The sequence below is a fragment of the Salvelinus fontinalis genome, unplaced genomic scaffold (genome assembly GCF_029448725.1).
Source record: "Salvelinus fontinalis isolate EN_2023a unplaced genomic scaffold, ASM2944872v1 scaffold_0327, whole genome shotgun sequence".
NCBI classification, from domain to species: domain Eukaryota; kingdom Metazoa; phylum Chordata; class Actinopteri; order Salmoniformes; family Salmonidae; genus Salvelinus; species Salvelinus fontinalis.
Window position 1 is genome coordinate 85855 of NW_026600536.1, and position 25973 is coordinate 111827.

General features: G+C 42.5%; 2 protein-coding genes across 2 annotated transcripts; both read right to left on the bottom strand.

Moving 5' to 3' along the window:
- Positions 1 to 211: 211 nt before the first annotated feature.
- Positions 212 to 20213, bottom strand: LOC129845599 (protein disulfide-isomerase TMX3-like). The gene is made up of 16 exons (XM_055913458.1): positions 20111 to 20213; positions 19852 to 19903; positions 19489 to 19531; positions 16609 to 16732; positions 14284 to 14329; positions 14070 to 14150; positions 9517 to 9616; positions 9286 to 9363; positions 8610 to 8676; positions 6502 to 6600; positions 6059 to 6116; positions 5776 to 5829; positions 5581 to 5637; positions 5204 to 5333; positions 4833 to 4901; positions 212 to 4186 (listed from the first exon to the last, which is right to left on the bottom strand). The coding sequence occupies exons 1-16, from the start codon at positions 20145 to 20147 to the stop codon at positions 3959 to 3961; spliced, it is 1323 nt and encodes a 440-aa protein (XP_055769433.1). The 5' UTR covers positions 20148 to 20213; the 3' UTR covers positions 212 to 3958.
- A 486-nt stretch (positions 20214 to 20699) lies between these two features.
- On the bottom strand, positions 20700 to 25417 carry LOC129845600 (melanopsin-like). Its single transcript, XM_055913460.1, is given in 4 exon segments — positions 20700 to 23132; positions 23134 to 23447; positions 24396 to 25328; positions 25331 to 25417. Coding segments are annotated over 4 exon segments (1530 nt in total). The 3' UTR covers positions 20700 to 22936.
- Between the last annotated feature and the right edge of the window lie 556 nt (positions 25418 to 25973).

The following is a 25973-nucleotide window of genomic DNA, read 5'->3' on the forward strand; positions in this document are numbered from 1 at the left end:
GTAGTACATATTTGAATGCAAAAGTACATGTCGTTTCTTAATTGAAAGTGTGACTGTTTTTAGCATCGTGAAGAATAATGTATAGCCATTTTCAGATATTTTGGTGAATTACCTTTTATTGTTTAAAGAAGTGAAGAAAGAGATTGGTGTTTTCACTAAGAAAACCTTTGATAATCTTTAGTGTGAAACGTGAAACAAAAACAGGCATCAGTGTAAAATAATCCCAGGAATCAGTAATGTTTTCTTTAAGTGTTTATTGCAACAAGATACATTCTGAGACATTATAAATTAGATCCCTTAGATCAGAGGAAAACACACTGAGGAGGTCCCTGTACAGTCAGTACATGAAGGGCCACATTCTGACCTGAGATACACAAACCACAACGTTCAATGAAAGAAGATGAAGTGGTTAAATGGAAGGATGAATGAATGTTGGATGGAAGGATGAGTGAATGTTGAATGGAAGGATGAACGAATGTTGGATGGAAAGATGAGTGAATGTTTGATGGAAGGATGAGTGAATGTTGGATGGAAGGATGAGTGAATGTTGGATGGAAGGATGAGTGAATGTTGGATGGAAGGATGAATGAATGTTGGTTGGAAGGATGAGTGAATGTTGGTTGGAAGGATGAGTGAATGTTGAATGGAAGGATGAATGAATGTTGAATGGAAGGATGAGTGAATGTTGAATAGAAGGATGAATGAATGTTGGATGGAAGGATGAGTGAATGTTGGATGGAAGGATGAATGACACTTTTAAAAACAAAAATTGTTTAAAAATTATCAAAGGTTCAATATCTCGTCAAATTCGTGTTCAGGGAATGTCGAGGTATAGAAAGTCAGAAGTGTTACTGCTGTAGATACATTCATACAGTGTTTCACAGCGCTTTAATGATGATCCTAAAACAATAACACCATAGTAGAACCAATAAGAACATTTCAACTGTAAACCCCTCCTGGTTGTAACTCGCTGTGAGGAAAATTCCAGTTTACATAAATACATACATACATCCCTACAAATTCTCTTCTACAAAACTGAATTGATATTAATAATATATATTTTTTTAAGAAAACATTTATAAGATATAAAATGAAACAAATAAAAGAGTTTGTAGTGAAGGGGCAAAACCCCAATAATTTATCAGAAAAGGATCCATGATGTAGAAATTAAAGAAGGGGCGCAACTTTGGTTTTAGAAGTGGGGGGGACATATATATATATAATTTAAAAAAAATATCCAGTCGGATAAACAGACTGGACAGCCTACCCGACCACTTGGAGGCATCCGCATGGTCCTGAAGTACACTGTTGCCTTGTTTTCTATCACATTCAAAATACTTTTTGTTGTAATTGATTTTTTAAATTTAAACAGGCAAGTCAGTTAAGAACACATCCTAATTTACAATGATGTCCTACCCTGGGCCAATTTTGCGCTGCACTATGGGACGTCTAGTCACGACCAGATGTGATGCAGCCTGGAATCAAACCAGGTATTGCAGTGACGCCTTTTGCACTGAGATGCAGTGCCTTAGACCGCTGCGCCACTTGGGTGGCCTGACACATATAGATAAAAAATAATAATAATAAAAAATAATAACAATAATAATAGATATATATACATTACTTGTGAAAAATTACTTGTGTCATGCACAAAGTAGATGTCCTAACCGACTTGCCAAAACTATAGTTTGTTAACAAGACATTTGTGGAGTGGTTTAAAAACTAGTTTTAATGACTCCAACCTAAATGTATGTAAACTTACGACTTCAACTGTATATAATGTTTCATTTCAGAATGTGGGGGGGACATGTCCCCCTGTCCCCAATGAAAGTTGCGCCCCTGAAATAAAGTACCGCTGAACATACTAAGGTAACCACTCAACCTGAATCACGAATTAACCTCCTCCCCTAGGCACTCCCTAGGCACACCACCCAGCCTATCAGAAGGCAATTCAAGTCATTACAATATTGCTTAAACCAGGGATGGGCAACTGGCAGCCCACGTGCCGCCCCTCTTTTGCATGTTACTGGATTTTATTTTTCTATTATTTATTTTTAGGGGGGGGGGGGGGTCTCAGTCAGGGTCTCAACTTCCTGTTGCGAGTTAGAATAGTATAATACACAAGGTGTAATTTCTAAATTTGGTTGTGCATCATCAGTTTTCAATCACTGATAGTCAATCAATTAGATTGCACAGTAAGTTACTTTAGCGGCCAGCTATCTAAAATTGTTACCATGGTTGAAATACCAGCTGTGGAGCCTCCGTTTATTTTGTTAGGATGTCTCACTCAGATATCATATTAAAAACTGAAAATATTTCTCTACACCCTATGGCAAAATGTGTAGAATTGCAGGAAATGAGCTGTAAAAAGCACATGTTCCTCTCCGCACCATGGCAAAATGAGTAGAATTGCATGGGATTTTTTTGAAAATTGCTAAATCTTCTTTCCGCCACATGGCAAAATGTGTAGAATTGTATAAAACTTGCTTTAAACTGCAACATTTTCTCTACACCCCATGGCAAAAGGTGTAGCATTGCTCAAATTGTACTCTAAAACGTAAATACATTATTTCCACTGTCAAGAGGGGGCCACTAAATTGTTTTGCTCGTAATGTGGGGGGTGGTACGCAAACCCGCAACCAACTGCGACCCCTCATGATGAGCTCAGATTTTTTTGTTGCCCCCACCCCCCATCAAAGTTGCCCATCCCTGGCTTAAACCTAGCCAATTCTCTTAGATCTACAAGGGCTATAACAGGGGTTCCTAAACGTTTTTGGGCCACAAACCCCATTTTGATATCTGAAAATTCTCACAACGCCAACCATGTGAAAACAATTCTGAATGAACAGCCAATGTTTACTTTCTTATTTGGAGTTATGACAGTCAATTAGAAAACATTCTAACAGTATTTCTGATTATCTTCTCAACTCACCATCACATCGTAGGCCTACTGTTAATGTGGGGCTATGACAGTCAATTGCAAATGACTCTGACATAATGTATCTTATCTCACCACCACTAATGAGATGGGTGTGTTTGATTGCATGTCTCGTCAGAGTTTCTCAAAGTCAGGGGGCGTGGTCGACAGTGCGCACCTCATCTCTGCTGTCACATCCAACCTGGATCGATATTTGGTTTTAATGTAGACGAGAGCACTGGACCTAGCTTCCCACAGCTATGAGCTGGCGAAAGGTGCCATGAGTTTTATGGTGCTTTCAAGACAACTGGGGAACTCTGAAAAATACGAGGTCAAATCATGACGTTAGTGATCTTTAGGTCGGAAAGTCAGAGCTTTAGAAAGAGGCCCGAGATCCCAAGTTGGAATTCCGAGTTGACTGACCGTTCAAAACTATTTTTTCCCCAGTCGGAGCTAGTTTTTTTTCATAAGTTCCCAGTTATCGTGAACGCACTGAAGTCGGAATTCTGAGATTTACGAGTTCCCAGGTGTTTTGAATGTGGCATTAATGCTCAGATGGAGACAGCAGGGTATTCCCTTTGAGTCAGGAACCAAAACTCCTCCGTAGTGACCTGTGCATGCGTTGTCTGCAGTATTCGGTCACATGACAGCTCGATCAGCTGTTCAATTTCACTTACTGACACGTCAACTGAGCCAGGATCACAGTTAAACAGATTGGGAAGTAGATCCCAAAGTGTTCTTCCAAGCGTTGGAGGTGACCAGTCATCACTCGTATCAGACAATTACTGATGCTATTTTTTGTTGGAAACAAGCACATCTGAGAGAAGGGGGAATAGTTCGCTTTTGAAAGAATTTCCGATAAGAATTCTTTCCTCTGAACCCACTGATTCGGTCACTCATCAGTAGAATACTTATTTAGATGTCATCTTTATTTATCCAGGAAGTCCCTTTCAGGTCAGAATACCTATTTTATTAGGGAAACCTGGCCAAGAGGGCAGCTCAATAGAAAAAGGTCAGAAGGTCAGCTGTCCGTTTTCATACTTAATCTAACTTCTTTTCTGCACTTTTTTTCATTTTCGTCTTCTTGTCTCTCCCGGAACCTTTGAGTTGCTTTGGTTCCTCCCTCTCTCCAGTGATTGGTTCCTCATCCTTCATTCCTGATCTCACCATATGGCAGGTCTTGTACAGGACGTAACAGAAGGTACTCCCCACAAAGCCAAAAACAAAGACGAGGAAGATGCCCAGAAGGGGTGCTTTGGTAAATATAATCTGAGGAGGAAGAGAGAGAGAGTGAGAGAGAGAGAGAGAGCGAGAGAGAGAGCGAGAGAGAGAGCGAGAGAGAGAGCGAGAGAGAGGTGAAATACCACAGTGTGCAATCCCAGCAGCAAGATTTGTGACCTTTTATTTGAACAATTTTTGTATTTTAACTATTTGCACACCGTTACAACACTGTGTATAGACATAATATGACATTTGAAATGTAACGTTTACTATTCATTTTTTATTGTTTATTTCACTTTTGATTATTATCTATTTCACTTGCTTTGGAAATGTAAACATATGTTTCTCATGTGAATAAAGCCCCTTGAATTGATTTGAGAGGGGGAGAGAGAGAGAGAGAGAGAGAGAGAGAGAGAGAGAGAGAGAGAGAGAGAGAGAGAGAGAGAGAGAGAGAGAGGGGGGGAGAGGGAGAGGGGGAGAGAGAGAGAGAGAGAGAGAGAGAGAGGGGGGGGGGGGGGGGGGGGGGGGGGCAAACCGAACATTGAATACTATACATTGGTCAGGGGCGAAGGCAAAGCCGTACTTTGAGATACAAAAAAATAAAAATAAATGCATTCCACAATAATAATGAAAAATAGTATGTTAAAGCAAAAGTGTAAGCATTTCTTGAGTGTCAACATGTTCTGTGACTTACCGTAACAGTCGTTTTGGTGTTGAACGCCATCCTTATAAAGCGGTAATAGAATCCATTCCCCCCCCGGGACTAATGAAACAAGATGAACGTTGGCTATTATAAAGCAAGACACGGACTCTTCAAGTGTTGTTAGGTGAAACACAATGTTTCACTGGACACTTACGCATTGCATCAGACGTATCATATATTTCTCTGGATTTGAAACCTTTGAATGTTTATTTCAGCCTCGCTAAAAAAACAATAACACGGGCCTGCTTTATTTGGAACTATTCCAATGGTTCTATTGTGCCAGGTAAATTATATTAAAAAAATATATTTCAAATACTATTTTAGCTCAGGTCAGAGTTAAGCTCAGGTTTAGTTAGACTGACCTTAATCCGGCCCTTCAACACGCCATCGATGAACTTCAACAGCTGGTCCTTTGTCTCTACTTTGTTGGGCGGCAAGAAATATCCATCGTTAGACAAGTTGAGCACGATGATAAAGGGCATGGACACTTCCCTGGCAACACACACACACACACATTGGGTTCTTAGGGTTAGTTGTCAACACGCCATGCGTACTGAAGGTACTACTAGGCTGGCCAGGTCCTGGAGAACCATATTTTTCGCCAGAAATAAAGATCCTATTTACACTTAACTCAACATTTGCGTATAATATTAATTGTACGCCAATTGCAGATTTGTGCCAAAACCTCTGGCTACTTCTAACAATTAAAGAAGGGGAGAATAGAGAAATGATCACTCACTCCATTATGAGGCCATTGATGTACTCGTTTCCTTCCATATGTCCAAAATGGAATTCTCTTGAGAACACCAGGATCATGTTCATTAGGGTACAACGTAGCAAAACATGTTACAAAAGAAAAAGAAAAATGAGAATTTCTTATTGGACAAGTTCAGATATTACCTGTACCGTTTCACTCTGTTTCAAACCAACTCACTTGCTATAGAAGTCCTTGTATTCACTGGCCACTCTTTTCACCATGGTCTTGTAACTGAGTAGGGTGGAGGATTTGATTAATAAGGATAGACTATTAGTATAATGTTTTGAGGACAATATTTGCCACAGGAACAACAGTTGATTTGTAAGTGTGAACTTGGCCATATACAAACTTGAGATCTACAGTAAATGTGTAACTTAAAATGTAGCACAGATATGAGGTAAATGTGTAATTCAGGTGAACTACCCCTAACATTATATTGGGTTAAAAGAGATACTCCTACCGGATACTCTCCTTAGTAGGGGTTTTCTCCTCCACTACAGCCAGAACCACCAGCTTGTCTATGGTGAGGAACGCACATAAAACACCAAACCATTTCCAGACACGGAGGAACACTCATTTAACATCACTTCATACACCTCATTCACAGACACTTTTATTTCAGCTTGACTCATTAAAGCCACACTCTGTAAGAATGTATTAGCAATGTAATTCACTAGTCATACACTCATACACATATTGGACACTGTTGCCTGCCACCTTGTGGTAGACAAGTAGACACACAGAGACATCTATTCTATAATACTTCTTATTCCTGAAAAGTTATTTACCAGTAAAGCACATCCTCTACCAAGTTCGTAGTGTGTGTGTCTGTGGCATGCGTGCGTGCGTGTGTGCGCGCGTGTCTGTGGCATACGTGCGTGTCCATGAGAGAGTGTAACAAACCTGTATCTCCCATTGCATACAAGGTGTAGCTGTCAATCTGGAGGTAATTGAGGAATCGTTCTCTATTGATCCACGACGTGAGGTCCCCACCCTGTTGTTCTAAAAGACAAGAGAAATAATACACAGTATAACAAAGAGTTTCTAGTCTGAGAAAACTAATTTAACTAGAGAGAGAATAAACAACATGAAAATACACGTTTAAAAAAACGCTATTTATTGATCAAACAACAGCCGAGGTATAGATAGCTTTCGTGACGTTGTCAGTCGAACCTATGTGCGCGCATCCATGGGGCAGAAGTCCATATGTTGTTGTGAATCTGGATGGCCAGATAGATACCAGCAATGACAAGAAACAGCCAGGTGAGGGAATCATGACTCGTTTCAGCTACTTTCATCTTGTTCATCTTGATACCATGTCCTGTTTTGAGGCGTTTTGACTGATTTCATGTCAACGCTAATATGGCAAATCTAGCTAAACAACAACTGTAACGATGTATTTGAGAGACAACAAGTGCTCATAAATATCGGAGACTAAATATAGTTTACATGTTGTCAACAATCTAAGCCAACCCCGTCTGTTTTGCCCTATAGTTGTGCACGTGTCGGTTTTGTTGCTAAGCAACCAACCGGTCTACAATGAACCATTTTATTTGTGAACAATCCCTTCAACAAAGTTGTAGATGACTATGTACTAGGGCTGCGGTCCAATTCTATACCCTTCTTACTCACACACTTTCCTTCATGGATTTAAAATGATTAGATTGAGGTAAGGAATATGGTGAAAACCCTCCGGCCATGGTTGCACCAATCCAATGCTTTTAAATGCATGAGGGGGGAGTGAATGAGTGGTCTGGGTGAAGGGAAAAGAATCACAAGCGAAAAACTAATTAATATATTATAAACTGGGTGGTTCGAGCCCTGAATGCTGATTGGCTGAACGCCGTGGTATACCACGGATATGACAAAATATTTATATTTACTGCTCTAATTACGTTGGTAACCAGCTTATAATAGCAATAAAGCACCTCTGGGGTTTGTGGTATATGGCCAATATACTCCGGGTTGCGTCGTGTGTAAGAACAGCCCTTAGCCGTGGTATATTGGCCATATACCACACCTCCTCGGGCCTTATTGCTTAAATATACTTCAAATACGAGGTGTACTTTTCCAGTATATCTTTAAGTATACTATACATATACTATAATTTCACTTAAATTTCATACGCTTTCACTGTAATCTTGTATATTCGTTCAAAATTAACTTGGAGTGGTTTTTAATTTGAAGCATACTTTTTTTCTGAAATTCTGTTCGTGATCAAGTACACTATAAGTATTCCCTGAGTGTACAAAACATTAAGAACACCTTGCTAATATTGAGTTATTTAATTGCATATTACACATTTTTCTTAAGCTAATTTATCACCGTAATGTAAACAACAAAAGTGTGAAATGACACTGGTGCACAGTTATCAATTATTTTAGTATGAAATTGCCACTCCAGCCACAACTACTTTGTGAGTGGCCTGTTGTAACCGTGGTTATGAGGATGTCTTGTTCAATCAATGTAACCTTAATGTTGCTAATTACAATAGCCAATGTGGTTACTGAATAAAAGTATACTTGTAACACATTAAAACTACACTTTCTTCATAACGAATATAGAAACAATATTTTCAAATACTATTTAATTGATCATGCCAGTATACTAATAATATAATGATGTTGATTGACCATCTACATCAATCTTACATTTATAGTGAATTATCATTTTTGTATATTACTAATTTATGAGAAATATACATAAAACATATCAAAAGTTTATTCAAATAATATTTGTTTTGCTCTGTATCAAATATACTAAGAATGTACTTAAGTACAAAAAAAGTGTCCCAATTGAGATAATTTAAAATACATTTAATATACTCAAATGCTAATAAAACACTTATAAGGTGTACATTAAACATATTAAATATATTTACATTTGTTCCAATTTAGATCATTTTAAATATACAAACAAATATGTATCACTGACATACTTCTATAAATTACAAATATATGAATAGAGTATTTTTTCCCGCTTGGGACTGTAATTCAACTATGGTCTCTTACCATCATAAAGGAAGTAAGTGCCATCCTTGAACACTGCCACAGCCGGGTATTCCTCGAGAGTAACCGTCTGAGAATGACCAGAAAAGAGAAACAATACCTCATTCTCTTTGGGAAGATATGATTAAAGCACAATGTCAAGGCACCTGGAGGCAGCGGTTCAATCCCCCATTCCACCACTCACTTTCTGCCTTGTATTGTTTATCTACCCATATTCTCCTATACCTGTCAATAAAACTACAAAATACCCTAATACAGGGTTTCCCAAACTCGGTCCTGGGGTCACGTATTGGAAACCCTGCCCTCGTGTATATATATATATATATATATATATATATATATACAGTACCAGTCAAAAGTTTGGACACATCTACTCATTCCAGGGTTCTTCTTTATGTTTTCTATTTTCTACATTGTAGAATAATAGTGAAGACATCAAAACTATGAAATAACACATGGAATCACATGGAATCATGTAGCAACCAAAAAAGTCTTAAACAAATCTAAATATATTTTATCTTTCAGATTCTTCAAAGTAGCCAGCCTTTGCCTCGCTGACAGCTTTGCACACTCTTGGCAATGTAGAAAATAGAAAAAATAAAAAGAACCTTGAATGAGTAGGTGTGTCCAAACTTTTGACTGGTACTGTATATGTATATACTTCCTTTCCAAAATGTACCTTGGGTAAAATGTTCCTTGCAGCAGAGAAGAAGTAAGTATGAACAATCATTTCCTTGGCTACAGATATGTACTTCTCCTAGGGGGGGGGGGGGGGGTAGAAAAGGAAGAAACCTCAGACAGGCTATATGACAAAGAAACCACAATAATAATTTGATGTGTGTCCGTGCGTTCGTGCGTGTGCCTGTGTCTGTGTGTGCTTGTGTGTTTAATGCGCAGGTGTACACATTACCTTCAAGTCCGACGGCCCACCAAAGTAGACAAAGAGAACGTCATGTCTACTCATAACATTCTGAAACACCTGCTGGCTTGGCAGTGATCTCACCAGAGGTCTGAAACAAAGCAGGGATAGGGAGAGAGATGGAGGGAGAAACTGATGGGCGCAGACAGTATATCATAAAGTAACTGTTCAGTATTTTTTTTAAAAGCTCATAATCTGTCAACTCATACCCAAATCATGTTTACAAACTTCTGGTCAGATTTACAAACGTTCAAGGGTAAGACGTTCAAGGGTTACACAAAGTGTAAATAAATACAATTTCATGGTGAACATACTTTTGGTTTCATTTCACCCTGAAAAGAATTGGTGCAAACTTTTCACATGCTTACATGCTGACCAGACCGGACACGTCGCGTGCGCGAGCAAAATAAATTTAGAAATCCATGCGAGCGTCTACGTTACCAAGGGCTAAAATAGGTTTATAGAAGCAGGTACCCACGTGCCATCTCCTCATTGGTTATACCCACGTGGGTGATTGAAAGATGAACTGTTTTGCCTGTAGTCGTGGTAATACTACGAAAGTTTAGATGTGATCACCATATAAGTTCAATGATGAAAAAGCCTGGAAGGAGGAGAGATGACTAGAAACGATTCGGTTGACCGTTTTATGTGTGGATTAATTGTCAGAGTAGAGGACATTGTGCAGTTCAGGTAAAATAACAACTCAATGTTTATATCCCAGGACAAATTAGCTAGCAACAGCAAGCTAGCTAAATAGGACAAATTAGCTAGCAAGTGCAAGCTAACTAGCTAAATTGCCATACATGTTTAATGCTTTTCGACCTTTCCCCAAATGAATGTCATTGGTTCAGAGTTTGTTTTGATATTTTAACCTGCGTGTAACGTTTCTCGTAGGCTGAAGGAAGAGTGGACCAAGGTGCAGCGTTTAAAGTGTTCATGATTTAATCCAAAAAAGCAAATCGAACAAAAACAACAAACAGGAGAACGAAAGCGAAACAGTTCTGTCTGGTGCAAACACAAAAACAGAAAACAACTACCCACAAAACACAGGTGGGAAAAGGATACCTAAGTATGGTTCTCAATCAGAGACAACGATAGACAGCTGCCTCTGATTGAGAACCACACCCGGCCAAACACAAAGAAATAGAAAGCATAGAAAAATGAACATAGAATGCCCACCCAAATCCCACCCTGACCAAACCAAAATGCGTGTCGTGATCACGTTTGGTGTAGGGGGACAAAATAAATGTATGCACGATAGCGCACGATGGCGCACGTGCGCAGCCGGTTTGGGTTCCGTGTTAGTCAATCCTGCCCTTACTGTTGACGCTCGGAACTCTGGAATTCCATGACGGTCATTCAGACCGTTGATTTCCATTTGTGTAAATATTCCATAATACATAATAAATTGCTTAATGAATGCATTTGTTATGTTAAAATAAGTCATATGAAATCTCAGGACACCAAATGTAAATTGTAATCAGTCAGAAAATGTAGGCTATTGATTTATCCAAAAGCCACCCAGCTAGCACAGTGGATCTGGGCCGATTCCGGCTGAGAGTCAGACTCGTACGATGTCATGTGGCCCGAGTCTGGGCCGCCTTCGGCAGTATTACTTATGGCTAGGATGCGGGGATTGAGCTCGGGCCGATTCCGGTGAGAGTTATCTGGCCCAAATGTATTACTTGGGACTCGGGCTGATTCTGGTAAGAGTTATCTGGCCCAAATGTATTACTTGGGGCTCGGGCTGATTCTGGTAAGAGTTATCTGGCCCAAATGTATTACTTGGGGCTCGGGCTGATTCTGGTGAGAGTTATCTGGCCCAAATGTATTACTTGGGGCTTTGGCCGATTGGGGCTGCTCTCTGGCAGATTATTACACGGGCTGCTTTGTATAATTAACATTTCGTTATAAATTTTTTCCATATTATCTTATTGTTTCTGTGATCAAAATATACAATTAACATTTAAATGAAATTCTTTAAGTGTCCTGTGTAGTATTTTAATATTTTGATACTGTGTGCAAGGCAATTGATAAGCATTGAAAACTTTGTGGATGGAGCCTCCCGAGTGGCGCAGCGGTCTAACATGCTGACCACATAGCTCGCATCGCAAAATAAATGTACACATCCATGTCATTGCACCCACACCGTTCGCGCGCGCCAACGAGCGTTAAAATAGAAGTCAGTTCTATTTGTGACGCTGAATGCGGGGCAAGTCCTCCCATCTCCTCATTGGTTTATAGAAGCAGATACTCACGTTCCATCTCCTCATTGGTTATACCCACGTGGGTTATTGAAAGATGAACTGAGGTCGGTCGGTCGTGGTAATACTATGAAAGTTAGATGCAAATCTCCATATAAAGTGCAAAGAAGAAAACGCCTGGAAGGAGGAGAGATGACTATATTGACTATAATTGTCGGAGTAGAGGACCTTGTGCATTTCAGGTAAAATAACAACTCAACATTTATATCCCAGGACAAATAAATAGGACAAATTATCTAGCAACTGTAAACTAGCTACCTAAATTGCCTTAAATGTTTAATGCTTTTCGACCTGTCCCCAAATTAATATAATTAGTTTAGAGTTTGTTTTGATATTTCAACCTGCGTGTCGTGATCGCGTCTGGTGTGGGGGGGCAAAATCAATTTGTGCACGATGGCTCACGATGGTGCACGTGCGGGTCCGGTCTGCATTGCTACAGATGCTGGTTTGAGACCCGTGCCGGCCGTGACCGGGAGACCCATGAGGTGACGCACAGTTGGCCCAGCGTCGTCCGAGTTAGGGAAGGGTTTGGCCGGCCGGGATGTCCTTGTCCAATCACCGTTGTAGCAACTCCTGTGGCGGGCCAATCGCATGCAAGCAGATACTCTATGATGCCATCCACAGTCTTACCCAGATACTCTATGATGCCATCCACAGTCTTACCCAGATACTCTATGATGCCATCCCCAGTCTTACCCAGATACTCTATGATGCCATCCACAGTCTTACCCAGATACTCTATGATGCCACCCCCAGTCTTACCCAGATACTCTATGATGCCATCCCCAGTCTTACCCAGATACTCTATGATGCCATCCCCAGTCTTACCCAGATACTCTATGATGCCATCCACAGTCTTACCCAGATACTGTATGATGCCATCCGCAGTCTTACCCAGATACTGTATGATGCCATCCACAGTCTTACCCAGATACTCTATGATGCCATCCACAGTCTTACCCAGATACTCTATGATGCCATCCCCAGTCTTACCCAGATACTCTATGATGCCATCCACAGTCTTACCCAGATACTCTATGATGCCACCCCCAGTCTTACCCAGATACTCTATGATGCCATCCCCAGTCTTACCCAGATACTCTATGATGCCATCCCCAGTCTTACCCAGATACTCTATGATGCCATCCACAGTCTTACCCAGATACTGTATGATGCCATCCGCAGTCTTACCCAGATACTGTATGATGCCATCCACAGTCTTACCCAGATACTGTATGATGCCATCCACAGTCTTACCCAGATACTCTATGATGCCATCCACAGTCTTACCCAGATACTGTATGATGCCATCCACAGTCTTACCCAGATACTCTATGATGCCATCCACAGTCTTACCCAGATACTGTATGATGCCATCCACAGTCTTACCCAGATACTCTATGATGCCATCCACAGTCTTACCCAGATACTCTATGATGCCATCCACAGTCTTACCCAGATACTCTATGATGCCATCCACAGTCTTACCCAGATACTCTATGATGCCATTCACAGTCTTACCCAGATACTCTATGATGCCATCCACAGTCTTACCCAGATACTCTATGATGCCATCCGCAGTCTTACCCAGATACTCTATGATGCCATCCACAGTCTTACCCAGATACTCTATGATGCCATCCCCAGTCTTACCCAGATACTCTATGATTCCATCCACAGTCTTACCCAGATACTCTATGATGTCATCCACAGTCTTACCCAGATACTCTATGATGCCATCCCCAGTCTTACCCAGATACTCTATGATGCCACCCCCAGTCTTACCCAGATACTCTATGATGCCATCCCCAGTCTTACCCAGATACTCTATGATGCCATCCCCAGTCTTACCCAGATACTCTATGATGCCATCCACAGTCTTACCCAGATACTGTATGATGCCATCCCCAGTCTTACCCAGATACTCTATGATGCCATCCGCAGTCTTACCCAGATACTGTATGATGCCATCCACAGTCTTACCCAGATACTCTATGATGCCATCCACAGTCTTACCCAGATACTGTATGATGCCATCCCCAGTCTTACCCAGATACTCTATGATGCCATCCGCAGTCTTACCCAGATACTGTATGATGCCATCCACAGTCTTACCCAGATACTCTATGATGCCACCCGCAGTCTTACCCAGATACTCTATGATGCCATCCACAGTCTTACCCAGATACTCTATGATGCCATCCACAGTCTTACCCAGATACTCTATGATGTCATCCTCAGTCTTACCCAGATACTCTATGATGCCATCCACAGTCTTACCCAGATACTCTGTCTGCAAACTCCAAGATGCCATCTTTGGTTCTAGGACCTCTGTAGGTGTATTTCAAGTCATCCTTCAACCTATCCAACAGAGATAGGTTTGTTATAATAACAAGAAGCACTGGTTTGTGTGTTCCGTAGGGCAAATTTCAGTTCCACATCTACATTTACCATCAATGTTTTAGAAAATACAGCAGAGAAGTACACAACTCACAACTTTATAGCGGGATAGTCAGTAACTCGAAACTCTTTTGCGAAACCTGAAACACAAATGTAAAAGATATGTCAAAAAATATTCCTGCTGTCAATTTCAGCACTGCTGAATGATCCAATGTAAATTCTGCTGTTATATCTTCCCAGATATACACTGAGCGTAAAAAACATTAAGAACACCTTCCTAATATTGACTTGCCCCCCCCCCCACTTTTGGGTGCTGGACCATTATCGATACACACAGGAAAATGTTGAGCGTGAAAAACCCTGCAGCGTTGCAGTTCTGGCACGTATTACCATACCCAGTTCAAAGGCACTTAAATCTTTTGTCTTACCCATTCACCCTCTGAATGGCACACATTCACAATCCATGTCTCAATTGTCTCAAGGCTTAAAAATGATTCTTTAAACTTTCTCCTCCCCTTCATCTACACTGATTGAAGTGGATTTAACAAGTGACATCAATAAGGGATCATAGCTTTCCCCTGGATTCACCTGGTCAGTCTATGTCATGGAAAGAGCAGGTGCTCTTAATGTTTTGTGCACTCAGTTTATGTCACATATACGCTATGAAAAGTGACGTGGCATTACGTCGTTCTTCCAGGGTCAGTTCCCTAATCTTTTGAACGGGCTTGACAATTATATCATCACGTTCATGAAAACGTGGTCATTTAAGATATAAAAATATATATTTGTGTTTGTGGATTAATTTACTTCTGACAGATGCCTTTTATGATGTTTTTGCATTATAGACTATTACACTATGTGTTTTTTCCCCCAATTGAAGATAATTTAAAAAGCTTATAAAAGTTTTTTTTAAACTAGGCTACATCATAGAAAATGCTGCATCACTTTCATGGCGTATTACAAATATGAGTTACCTGCCCATCTTCATAATGCCATCGTTGAGTTTTAAATGACTAAATAACTTAAACATTTTGATATAGTTAAGTCCATGTACAGGTAAGAGAAATGGCTGACCGGTTAAGGCCGACATGGTGGATGGAGAGATGATTCTTTAACATTTAATCCCTCTACTGAAAAGTAGCCTCAGAGAGAGAGAGAGAGAGAGAGAGAGAGAGAGAGAGAGAGAGAGAGAGAGAGAGAGAGAGAGAGAGAGAGAGAGAGAGAGAGACAGAGACAGAGACAGAGACAGAGACAGAGACAGAGAGAGAGAATAGCTAACTTGCCTACAGGACCAGATAATAGGGGATTTGAAGATGTAATAACTCACTATGCTGTTATCCCATCTGGTTGGTATGGCTTACCATATGTTGCACAAAACACACGTATCTACACACACACGCGCTGTGGAATTTGCTGCAGGGCTTTTAAATCTTCACTAAGCCTATTACTGCCGAACAGACTGGCCTAATTCTGGACCTGTGGGCCTAAGTTTGACTAGGCTGGTTGCCTTATTGCACATTTGGCAAAGCCTTACTCTATGACGAACATAAGAAGAAACCTTTTTCAGAGACCCTTTATATCATTGTATATAGTATGGGGCTAAGTGACAATGATGTGGGATTGCGGTTTATTTACCTCGGCCTTAAGAATAACTACACAGCCTATGAAGAAATGTGCTATACAGATTAGTATTCTATTCACTCAACCCAACTAGCTGGGTCAAAACAACCCAGTGTGTGTTCTGTCCAGTATTTACCCAGCGCTGGGTCTGTCCAGTATTTACCCAGCGCTGGGCCTGTCCAGTATTTACCCAGCGCCGGGTCTGTCCAGTATTTACCCAGCGCCGGGTCTGTCCAGTATTTACCCAGCGCTGGGTCTGTCCAGTATTTACCCAGCGCCGGGTCTGTCCAGTATTTACCCAGCGCCGGGTCTGTCCAGTATTTACCCAGCGCTTGGTCTGTCCAGTATTTACCCAGCGCCGGGTCTGTCCAGTATTTACCCAGCGCTGGGTCTGTCCAGTATTTACCCAGCGCCGGGTCTGTCCAGTATTTACCCAGCGCCGGGCCTGTCCAGTATTTACCCAGCGCTGGGTCTGTCCAGTATTTACTGGGTTAACAAAGAACTGAATTTTTTTTTTTTTTTTTTTTAACCCAGTATTATTTGGAGTGTAGTCCTCTATTTTTCAATACACTATTCCACTTCCTGTTTTAAAGCTTCTTTCTCATCAATATAATACTTATTATAATACCTGCTTCCACCAGGCAGTCATTGCTGTGAATCTGTTTGTGTTCACGTCATATTGACGTCGTACTATTTCTTTTTTTCTTTTTCTTTTTACTGTTATGTACTTTTGTTCCGTCTTATGTTTCGTCTTGTTCTATCTTTTAACTTAACGTGCCAATTAGATCTTTGGACTCACTGGTGTGGATGTCTGCGTCGACCTTGCCCACGTTGACTGGAGATCCTATATTTTTCAGCTCCGCCCCGATTTCATACCACACTGGGTCCAACTGCTTGCAATAGGTACACCAGGGTGCGTAGAACTGACACGAATCAAAATGGAGCATAATCACCGTAATGTAATGCATTTCTATCACAGCTCTCCAATATAACATACACTGCTCAAAAAAATAAAGGGAACACTTAAACAACACAATGTAACTCCAAGTCAATCACACTTCTGTGAAATCAAACTGTCCACTTAGGAAGCAACACTGATTGACAATAAATTTCACATGCTGTTGTGCAAATGGAATAGACAAAAGGTGGAAATTATAGGCAATTAGCAACACACCCCCAAAAAAGGAGTGATTCTGCAGGTGGTGACCACAGACCACTTCTCAGTTCCAATGCTTAGTGGCTGATGTTTTGGTCACTTTTGAATGCTGGCGGTGCTCTCACTCTAGTGGTAGCATGAGACGGAGTCTACAACCCACACAAGTGGCTCAGGTAGTGCAGTTCATCCAGGATGGCACATCAATGCGAGCTGTGGCAAAAAGGTTTGCTGTGTCTGTCAGCGTAGTGTCCAGAGCATGGAGGCGCTACCAGGAGACAGGCCAGTACATCAGGAGACGTGGAGGAGGCCGTAGGAGGGCAACAACCCAGCAGCAGGACCGCTACCTCCACCTTTGTGCAAGGAGGCGCACTGCCAGAGCCCTGCAAAATGACCTCCAGCAGGCCACAAATGTGCATGTGTCAGCATATGGTCTCACAAGGGGTCTGAGGATCTCATCTCGGTACCTAATGGCAGTCAGGCTACCTCTGGCGAGCACATGGAGGGCTGTGCGGCCCCACAAAGAAATGCCACCCCACACCATGACTGACCCATCGCCAAACCGGTCATGCTGGAGGATGTTGCAGGCAGCAGAACGTTCTCCACGGCGTCTCCAGACTCTGTCACGTCTGTCACATGTGCTCATGTGCTCAGTGTGAACCTGCTTTCATCTGTGAAGAGCACAGGGCGCCAGTGGCGAATTTGCCAATCTTGGTGTTCTCTGGCAAATGCCAAACGTCCTGCACGGTGTTGGGCTGTAAGCACAACCCCCACCTGTGGACGTCGGGCCCTCATACCACCCTCATGGAGTCTGTTTCTGACCGTTTGAGCAGACACATGCACATTTGTGGCCTGCTGGAGGTCATTTTGCAGGGCGCTGGCAGTGCACCTCCTTGCACAAAGGCGGAGGTAGCGGTCCTGCTGCTGGGTTGTTGCCACCTCCTCCACGTCTCCTGATGTACTGGCCTGTCTCCTGGTAGCGCCTCCATGCTCTGGACACTACGCTGACAGACACAGCAAACCTTTTTGCCACAGCTCGCATTGATGTGCCATCCTGGATGAACTGCACTACCTGAGCCACTTGTGTGGGTTGTAGACTCCGTCTCATGCTACCACTAGAGTGAGAGCACCGCCAGCATTCAAAAGTGACCAAAACATCAGCCAGGAAGGATAGGAACTGAGAAGTGGTCTGTGGTCACCACCTGCAGAATCACTCCTTTTTTGGGGATGTTTTGCTAATTGCCTGTAATTTCCACCTTTTGTCTATTCCATTTGCACAACAGCATGTGAAATGTTTTGTCAATCAATGTTGCTTCCTAAGTGGACAGTTTGATTTCACAGAAGTGTCATTGACTTGGAGTTACATTGTGTTGTTTAAGTGTTCCCTTTATTTTTTTGAGCAGTGTATTTGAAACAAAAACACACACACTATACAAGATAAAAGGTCACATTAACTATGAAAACCAATATGTGATGCTACACATCAAAATTTCACTAGGCTGGTGTTCCAGTCTGTTTGTGCTTTAGCCCAGGGTTTCCCAAACTCGGTTCTCGAAGCCAGCAGAACTCGGTTCTGGGCCTGGCAGAACTCGATTCTGGGGCCAGCGGAACTCGGTCATTGGCCCAGCGGAACTCTGTCCTGGGCCCAGCAGAACTCGATCCTTGGGCCAGCGGAACTCGGTCATGGGGCCAGCGGAACTCGGTCATGGGGCCAGCAGAACTCGATCCTTGGGCCAGCAGAACTCGGTCCTGGGGCCAGCAGAACTCGGTCCTGGGGCCAGCAGAACTCGGCCCTGGGGCCAGCAGAACTCGATCCTTGGGCCAGCGGAACTCGGTCATGGGGCCAGCAGAACTCGGTCATGGGACCAGCAGAACTCGGTCCTGGGGCCAGCAGAACTCGGTCATGGGGCCAGCAGAACTCGGTCATGGGGCCAGCAGAACTCGGTCCTGGGGCCAGCGGAACTCGGTCATGGGGCCAGCAGAACTCGGTCCTGGGGCCAGCAGAACTCGGTCCTGGGGCCAGCAGAACTCGGTCATGGGGCCAGCAGGACTCTGTCATGGGGCCAGCAGAACTCGGTCCTGGGGCCAGCGGAACTCGGTCATGGGGCCAGCAGAACTCGGTCCTGGGGCCAGCAGAACTCGGTCCTGGGGCCAGCAGAACTCGGTCCTGGGGACCACACATTTAGTTTTTTGACCTAGCATTACTCAGCTGATTGTGTGTGTGTGTGTGTGTGTGTGTGTGTGTGTGTGTGTGTGTGTGTGTGTGTGTGTGTGTGTGTGTGTGTGTGTGTGTGTGTGTGTGTGGTGTGTGGTGTGTGTGGTGTGTGTGTGTGTGTGTGTGTGTGTGTGTGTGTGTGTGTGTGTGTGTGTGTGTGTGTGTGCGTGCCTGCGTGACACCACACTAGAGTGATGAACATGTATTTAAATTTGCTCTCTTGCATTCTCTTGATGTAGGCCTAAATTACACATTGCTTCTTCACACAATCATTATAAAGGCTTTTCTTATAAAATCACATACATACTTACTCCTATCAACCATATCTCGTCAGGCTTTCTTGTGTGTTTAAACCTGCAAATTAGTAAGAGAAATCAACAACCATTAGTAAATCTATACAATGGAAATGTATTTTATTTGGAACTTTTCACAATCCTTAATAGGTTGCCTACTGGTATGTCATGAAAATGGATGGACAGAAGATGGCAGTAGTTATTAAGGTTGTGTGGAATGAAAGGGTCTATTTTGGTATTCCGTTAATCCGTGGATTTTGTGCTGTTGTTTTGTTTTATGGCATTCACAGGCTTAATATGCAAAATGTACAGTAGCCTTTCAGTAGTATTATCAAAGCAATTAATCTAGCGAAGTCTTTCGAATGAATAGAAATAACTTACGTGTCATCGAGCTCTTCAACGAAGGCTGATACCGTAGCTAAACTAAACAAAACTGTCAGAGAAAGTAGAGGCATACAAAGGAAACATGAGTATAAGGACGCAACTGACACAATCAAAGTGGACACATTAAAACAGACTATTATTGCTCGTTAAAGAACATTAAACTATTTACCGGACCAACATGAGAAATTCGAGTTCAAATTACACTATAATCAACAGTGCCATCAAAAATTTGTATTGACCTTATTTAATAGTCTACCTGTGCACACGACAATGAACTTTTTCTTCGCCATCATTTTCCCTCAATGATTTATCCAATAGTCAATCTATCCGCCAATTCACGCGTGTGACGCTGCTCTAAATCGGTGTTTCTCGGTTTCTATGCAGCAGCTAAGAACTTTAAGCAATAAGACCACGAGGTTTTCAAAGTAAAAGCCATAGAGATCTTATTAATGAAGGTTAATGTTCATTCTAATATTATATTTATAATTCTATGATAAATTATCCCTTTTCAAATAGAAAGTTATTGGATGAGGGAATCGAACTCGAATGTATAAGACCTGTGTATCGGGTATGACATGACATAAGCTGCAAGAATGGAATTTTAGGCTATGGTAGATGTTAACATTTGTATCATTGGGTCCACTCATGCATGGTAAACCGGCTTAGAGAGCGGCAATGGCTTTCGCACCAAGACTTACTTGTAATGTGATGTAGGCCTACAGTAAGTGGGTGCAAAAATGAACTGTTGTACAACCTTGCCCACCCTGCTGCATTTGGATATGGAGCTGTGACACAAAGAATGATACGTTTTCTCTCTTTATTGAAATGTAGGCATTGTAATTTATTTGAAATAGCTTTCTGAAAACTACCATTGAAATAAAACTAAACATATTTAAAAGAACACATACTTTTTCAATAAATATTTAGATTGAAAACATTTTATAGCAGTCTAATGTTCACCACACAATTACAGAAAAAAATATACATTTGACATGCGCTCTAAATCACCGGCTCCGTCATCCTCATGTTGTGCATCATGGGTAACGCTCTGGTCATCTACGCCTTCTGGCACAGCCATATTTGCTTTAAATATACTTAAATATCAAAAGTAAATGTAATTGCTAAAATATACTTAAGTATCAAAAGTATAAATAATTTAAAATAAATATTATTAAGCAAACCAGATGGCACAATTATTATTATTATTATTATATATATTTTTTCATGTATTGATAGCCAGGGGCGCATTCCAATTTACAAATGAAGCACGTGTGTTTAGTGAGTCCCCAGATCAGAGGCAGTAAAGATGACCAGGGATGTTCTGCTAAGCATTCAAAATGTAAGGAGGACTTTTGGGTGTCAGGGAAAATGTATGGAGTAAAAAGTATATTATTTTGTTTAGGAATGTAGTGAAGTAAAAGTACAAATTGTCAAAAATAAAAATAGTAAAGTACAGATACCTCCCAAAAAACGACTTAAGTAGTACGACTTAAGTAGTTAAAGTATTTTTACTTAAGTACTTTACACCATAGAATTTAGGCTTGAGTTTAATGACAAAACTAGCAATGATAAAATATGCAAATTGTTAAGAAAACACCTAAAAATACAATTTATTTCACAATAATCATTCTGGATGTTTGTTATATTTGAAATACAGTCCATGGGCCTATAAGAAATACAGAATAATTTAGTTAAACCTGTGGTAAAATATAGTATTTATTTATTTAACCTTTATTTAAATCAGGAAGTCCCTTGAGAGGAATACTCTCTTTCAATGGAGACCTTGCCAAGACAGCAGCTTTACAAATGCCTAAAAGTGACATATTAAAAACAGGCAATAAACAAGCAATATATATATATATATATATCTACACAATACATAATGCAAATGCTATATTGTATATAGTATGGGGCTAAGTGACAATGATGTGGGATTGCGGTTTATTTACCTCGGCCTTAAGAATAACTACACAGCCTATGAAAAAATGTGCTATACAGATTATTATACTATTCACTCAACCCAACTAGCTGGGTCAAAACTTGAAAATGCTTGAAAATCAGCATGTATGAATCTCAGTAAACATTTCTTCAGGTTAGAGCCTGCACGTGGGCAGGTGAGTGAATAAGAACAAAGGCTCACCTGGCCACGTGATCTGCCCCCTCCTCATTCCCTTCCCTTGATTTGGGAAAGACTTGACAGGGGAAAACAATATACTGGAAGATCCTCATTGTCTGGCTTTTATCCGAAACAGTTCTTTCAGATCAATACAATGAGAGGAGGTGAGGAGAAGATAAACTTGTTAGACAATTGAAAAAGAGCCTAAATTCAGTTACCAGGAAGCAGGACATCTTTACCATCAGATTGAAAACGAGCCGATGATCAGTTAACACGGAGCAGGAGTGTACCGAGTAGTCGGACAAAACGAGTATCGTAACGAATATGGGCAATTTTCTGGAAACGATTATGAGCCGAGTATTTTTTGTAATTAACCATGATCGGGAAAAAAAAACATTTTCGGGCGTCGGGACGGATATTTTTCATGTCAATGAGTCAAAAGAAGTGCTACATGGTCTAAATAACTCAACTGGCTAGTTTGCCTGTCTATCAAGGGAAGGGCGGGTTGTACTTTGATCCTGCTACTCTGATTGGATAGAGTGAAGCTGTATTTCTCTGTCCACTCGCTTCAGAATTTCACCCGATCACTTTCACTTCTATTTTTTCGGTCTGCTGCTGCCTCCTGTTAGCCTGCTACTATGATAAATTAAATGCTAAGGACGTTTGCTATCAATCTATCAATGTGCATAATATCTAACAAGTTGGGGCGACAATATTGAAAAATATGAAACGTCGACGAGAATTCTGACTGATAGCAAACTTATCTGCCCGCTGCAAATTGAAGACAGACACAGGTCAAACACAGACACACTCCTCTGCAGCTCATAGTCTGACGCTTGTATGGTCTATGAATGTGCAGGGAGATATTTTGTCAACATCTATTTAGGCATAAACGATTACTAATACGAGTATGGCCATGTCGGCACACCCCTAATCTTTACCATCAGATTGAAAAAGAGCCTAAATTCAGTTGCCAGGGAGCAGGAGATCTTTACCATCAGATGGGCCTGCATCGGGCACATCTCCTGCAAACACCATTAAGGTGCTTGAAATGCTGCTAACCCTGAGGCTGTCAGACAACACTCTCACTTTCTGCCCGGCGACCACGCCTGCTGACTGCTGATTGGCGATGGCCGTATCTGTGGAGATCTCCGTGGAGATAGGGCAGTGAGTTAACGCTGGAGCTGTCGGCCTTGCTCTCCATCCAGCACGAGTCAGTGTCGGAGGCCGACGAGAGGCGGCTCTTGCCCCAGTGTTCGTTGGCACATGCCGCAACAACCATGCCCGTTCCCGCACCCACACCCATGGCTAGGGAGCACTGTCTGGTGAAGGTGGGCCATCGAGAGCCAAGGGAAGCACCACTGATGGAGCTGAAGGATGAAAGCAGGTCCTTGTCACCCACACGCAGCAGCGAGCATAGCATGGGCACGTAGCTGGCGATTGCAATGCGGTACTTGGGGTGCGTGATGGCGTAGATCAATCAATCAATCAATTTTATTTTATATAGCCCTTCGTACATCAGCTAATATCTCGAAGTGCTGTACAGAAACCCAGCCTAAAACCCCAAACAGCTAGTAATGCAGGTGTAGAAGCACGGTGGCTAGGAAAAACTCCCTAGAAAGGCCAAAACCTAGGAAGAAACCTAGAGAGGAACCAGGCTATGAGGGGTGGCCAGTCCTCTTCTGGCTGTGCCGGGTGGAGATTATAACAGAACTATGCCAAGATGTTCAAAAATGTTCATAAGTGACAAGCATGGTCAAATAATAATCATGAATAATTTTCAGTTGGCTTTTCATAGCTGATCATTAAGAGTTGAAAAACAACAGGTCTGGGACAGGTGGCGGTTCCATAACCGCAGGCAGAACAGCTGAAACTGGAATAGCAGCAAGGCCAGGCAGACTGGGGACAGCAAGGAGTCACCACGGGCGGCAGTCCCGACGCATGGTCCCAGGGCCCAGGTCCTCCGAGAGAAAGAAAGAGAGAAGGAGAAAATTAGAGAGAGCCAAGATTTTCAAAATGTTCATAAATGACAAGCATGGTCAAATAATAATCAGGAATAAATCTCAGTTGGCTTTTCATAGCCGATCATTAAGAGTTGAAAACAGCAGGTCTGGGACAGGTAGGGGTTCCATAACCGCAGGCAGAAAAGTTGAAACTGGAATAGCAGCAAGGCCAGGCGGACTGGGGACAGCAAGGAGTCACCACGGCCGGTAGTCCCGACGTATGGTCCTAGGGCTCAGGTCCTCCGAGAGAAAGAAAGAGAGAAGGAGAAAATTAGAGAGAGCCAAGATTTTCAAAATGTTCATAAATGACAAGCATGGTCAAATAATAATCAGGCATAAATCTCAGTTGGCTTTTCATAGCCGATCATTAAGAGTTGAAAACAGCAGGTCTGGGACAGGTAGAGGTTTCGTAACCGCAGGATGATGGGGTTGTGGATGGCCGAGGCCTTGGTGATGACGGCGGGCACTGAGTTCATGTAGGGCGTCAGCAGGTGGGCATAGCCTGCCATGGCGACCAGCGCCACCAGTGAGTAGGGTGACCAAGACACGACGAAGAGTAGGATGACCACCAGTGCCACTTTGGACATGCGCCACTCACCGCGAAGCCGCTCGTACACCTTGTACTTCTTGCCGCAGTCCAGCCACCGCACATCTCGGCCTGCCCGGCAGATGGTGCGGAAGATGGCTATGTAGCAGCCGCCAATCACCCCCAGTGGGATGAAGAAGACGAAGGTGATGAGGATGATGGTGTAGGCACGCACCGATGGGTTGAAGGTGGTGTAGTCCCAGCTGTATGACGTCTGCAGGACCTCGGGCACATAGGCGCTCCAGCCAAAGAACGGCGGCAGGCTCCACCCCAGGCTCCAGACCCAACAGGCTATCAACATGACTATGGCCCGCCGCCGGCTCATGCTGGCCAGCGAGGCCAGCGATCGGATGATGGCCAGGCAGCGGTCAACGGCGATGGCTGTCAGCGTCATCATGGAGCACATGCCGAAGAGGGCGCCACAGAACGCGTAGAGCTCACAGGCGCGCTCGCCAAACACCCAGCGGCGGTGCAGCGAGGCCACAAAGAAGACGGGGGACTGGGTAAGCGACATGAGGAAGTCAGCCACGGCCAGGTTGACCACAAACAGGTTGCCCGGTGTATGGAGGGTGCGGCTGCGACAGAAGACATAGATGACCAGAGCATTACCCAGCACGCCCATGTTGCACACCATGAGGATGACCGAGCCGATGATGTAGTGCGCGTGGTCAGGAACATCCACGGTGGGGAAGGGATGCGGTGGCACCGGGTGGAAGGGCCGGTGGGTTGGCCCGTGGCCGAGCACATGATCAAGTTTATAGTTCCTGGAAGGGTTGAGAGGTGCTCCTTAAAAACCCTTGTGCAGTTGAGCTCCCCCGGTGAGCAAAAGGCCCCTTTTCTGGTCGAATGATTTTCCATCTCCAGACTTTTTCAGTGAACTATCCCAATAAAAGTTTCCTGCCTTTATCTGAAAAGGGTAGACAAAGTAGACAATGCAAAACAGTGATGACGATGTCCTTCCTGGACAAACAGTTTAGTTCAGTTTAGAGCAGTTTATCTCAATTAATTCAATTCAACCTCAAAGGGAATAAAATCATAAGTAAAGTCCTGCAGCTCATTTCTCAGTGATTCCTCTTCCCTCCGCCTACTGCATACAGTACGGTCCCCAAACCCACATCAGCTCTATATATACTGATGGGAGATTTTCTAGACTGTTATTGACCAGACTCCAGACTGCTCTATTTTCATACTCTGGTTGGCACTGGTTGTCTCGGTTGTATTGTGTTGGTGGTGGCGATTCATCAATGAAAGAAAAACCTCATTGACATATTTAAAGGTATAGTTTACCCACATTACAAAATGACACATTACATTTCAAAAACCGATGCATAGTTGTGTTCTCTCCTTGTCCATGTTCTGCTTACAGGGTAAGAAAACAAATATGTAATTTGGGTGGACCATCCCTAATAAATGC